Consider the following 2,756-nt stretch of genomic DNA (forward strand, 5'->3'; position numbering starts at 1 on the left):
AAAAAAAAAAAAAAAAAAAAAAAATTTAAAGACCATGAGAAGCAAATGTAGGTTGGTGGAGAAGAATCTTCCATACTTCAGCCAATAGTTTGTGCAAATGTCAGAGACCATTGTTATTTGAGTTGTAAATTCAATCTCATCGATGTACCTCAGAGATTTCCCAAGGGTCTAAATCTCCTCTGTTCTAGAGAGAAATACTTCTTAAATTGTCATGTGTCCTTCCTTTAGCTCCTTTCTGTCCCCACCAAGTTAACAGGAGTTCTGTGAAGAAAATTTCCTCAGTAGAGCACATTTGGAAAACACGACATACTATATCCCTTTCTTAGAGATTTATTGTGCAAATGGGCATGTTAAAAGTGTTATCAAAACATCTGAGAGGTTCTGAGAAAGAAAAACTGAATCCAGCATTTTCCAAATTTAAGCCCCACTCCCAGTTCCCCGCTTTTGCCACCAGGAATACATATTAGCCTTTCACAGCTCACTAGTATTTTCTAGTAGAGTAATTGGAAAATGCTATTCCACAGATAAAAGTATTACAACATTTTCTTGCCACACTGAAAGATGAAGATTTAAAAGACTTACCAAAAGGATCTATTTAATATCCTGAGAGTTAAGATTTTTGCTTAAATTTGGCTTCTTGGTACAGTTGTTTAGCTTTTGCCCTATCATTCTCCTGATTGAAACATCATCCGTATTGGGAAATAATTGTTTTGTTACTCCTGTAAAAAACCAACAGTAACACACGAGAAACTTTATGAGTCCTTTACATCTTAGGGTATGAACTGAGGTAAAACATCAAGTATTCTACATTATAATTTTGTTTCCATTTTACAAAAGCAGCCCAATCACCCATGCCATGAGAGATTTAAACAGATGAGTATGTAGGCAGGTTTTTCTAAGTAAAGCAGGAGTTATCAGAAGGTCTATATTACTGACTGACATTCTATGGTAGCAATTAATTTTAAGCCTCCTACTTGGTTTAAACTCTAAGTCTTCCTGCTCTAAAATGTTAGGAATGTATTTTGATCCATTTCTAGCATTAGTTGAAACAACTGAACTCTGACTGGTCTTTTTCCAACTAAGAAATGACATATATAAGATTAGGATTCAGAGAATCTACACTTATTGGATGTTGTGAAAAAATTAATTGGATAATCTAGATTATATTTAAGGAGATTCATTAACTTAAAAACTATAAATAGGATAGTCAAATTAGCCTTTATCTTTCTAGAATAAAAGATAAGAAATATAACAAAAGCAAGATAGAAATTGTTATTGAAATTTTACTTTAAAAGATTGTGAAAATTTATGTTTCCAAAGCTATAAATTGTATGAATTCAGACTTTTTGGTGATATAAAACTTAGCTTTATTTTAATAACCATTTTTAGTGTAAAGTTTTTCTACAAAATCTTCCACATTTAACGAGAGCTTTAGACTATCCTGAGATTTTTTCGTTTCTAGAAAAAAGGACCATGAAAGACTACCTTGATCTTGAGCAGTAACCTGATTTAAAATTCATATGACAATGTAATGCAATCATAGTATCACCTATGATTTCTTGAACTTCATTCTGATTCATAGCTGGTTTTACGGCTTTGTCCCTTGAAGTAGAGGATTTTGCCCCTGTCAGGCTGTGAGTGGCCATGTATTCATTTGTGTAAAGTACTTGCATTAAGTCATTAATAAACTTCTGAGGCTTGCTCTTATTACAACGGGCAATCTGCCATTTTTCAATCTGGAACTAAAAAGATAAGAAAGAGCTGAAGTTGGAAAGAGATACCGCCATACGGAGAAATACATTACTAATTGAGTTAAAACAATGTCAATATTTTTAAAGGTAATGTATTATATATATTTTAATATATATTTTACATTTTAATTTAAAATATAGTTTACATGTCAGGGATTAGAGTTAAATGTTATCTTTGTGATACTCTTCACTATTTATGAGGTATTTGTTCCAGGGTGTATACAAATTCTTGTCACGTTCAGTGCAGATGTGAGCCTTTAATGCTGGAAAACAAAAATTGTCATGTAAACTGGATTTAAACCTTTCAGGCTTAGTCCCATATTAAGAGCTTCATCATAAATGTAGAAGGCAGAATGATGGCTCTCTGAAGGGTCACATCCTAACTCCTGAAACCCATAACAGGTTGCCTCACAGGGCAAAAACAGTTCTGTAGATGTGATTAAAGTTAAGTACCTTGAGATGGGAGATTATCCTGGATTATCTAGGTGGGCTCAATCTAATCACATGAGTTCTTAAAAGCAGAAGGAAACAGAAGGGTAGATCAGGAAAAAGAGACAGAAGAGAGAGGAAAGATCTGAAGTGTGAGAGCTGTTGCTGGCTTTGAAGATGGCAGAAGTGGGCTGTGAACCAAGGGATGTGATTGCCTCTAGAAGTGGGAATGGCTTTCATTTTACAGCCAGCAAGAAAATGGGAAACTCAATTTTACAACTACAAGAAACTGAATTCTACCGGAGCCTGGATGAGCAGGAAACAGATTCTGCCCTGAAGCTTCCAGAAAGAAATGCACCTGCTAACACCTTGACTTTAGTGAGACCTGTACCAGACTTCTGATATATAGAACTCTAAGATAATACATTTGGGTTATTTGAAATCACTAAATTTGTGATAATCTGTTACAAAGCAATAGGTAACTGATACACTAAGATTCAAATATTTTCAGTGTTAGATTGTTGGTTAACACTTACTATCTTTGATAGTATACTTTCTTTTTTTTTTTTTTTTTTT

The 2,756-nt window shown here is 33.8% G+C and overlaps 1 protein-coding gene across 4 annotated transcripts in view; it reads right to left on the reverse strand.

The window, feature by feature from the left end:
- Positions 1 to 2,756, reverse strand: part of BEND6 (BEN domain containing 6) — a 74,831-nt gene that overhangs the window by 9,982 nt on the left and 62,093 nt on the right. For all 4 annotated transcript variants that reach the window (XM_017512027.2, XM_037732627.1, XM_017512028.2 and 1 more), the window contains 2 exons: positions 1,550 to 1,742; positions 583 to 719 (listed from right to left, as the gene is read on the reverse strand). In XM_017512027.2, the coding sequence (XP_017367516.1) occupies positions 592 to 719; positions 1,550 to 1,742 (321 nt within the window). In that variant the 3' untranslated portion in view covers positions 583 to 591. The remainder of the gene's footprint in view (positions 1 to 582; positions 720 to 1,549; positions 1,743 to 2,756) is intronic.

Source organism: Cebus imitator, unplaced genomic scaffold (assembly GCF_001604975.1).
Source record: "Cebus imitator isolate Cc_AM_T3 unplaced genomic scaffold, Cebus_imitator-1.0 Scaffold460, whole genome shotgun sequence".
In the NCBI taxonomy this organism is placed as follows: Eukaryota; Metazoa; Chordata; class Mammalia; order Primates; family Cebidae; genus Cebus; species Cebus imitator.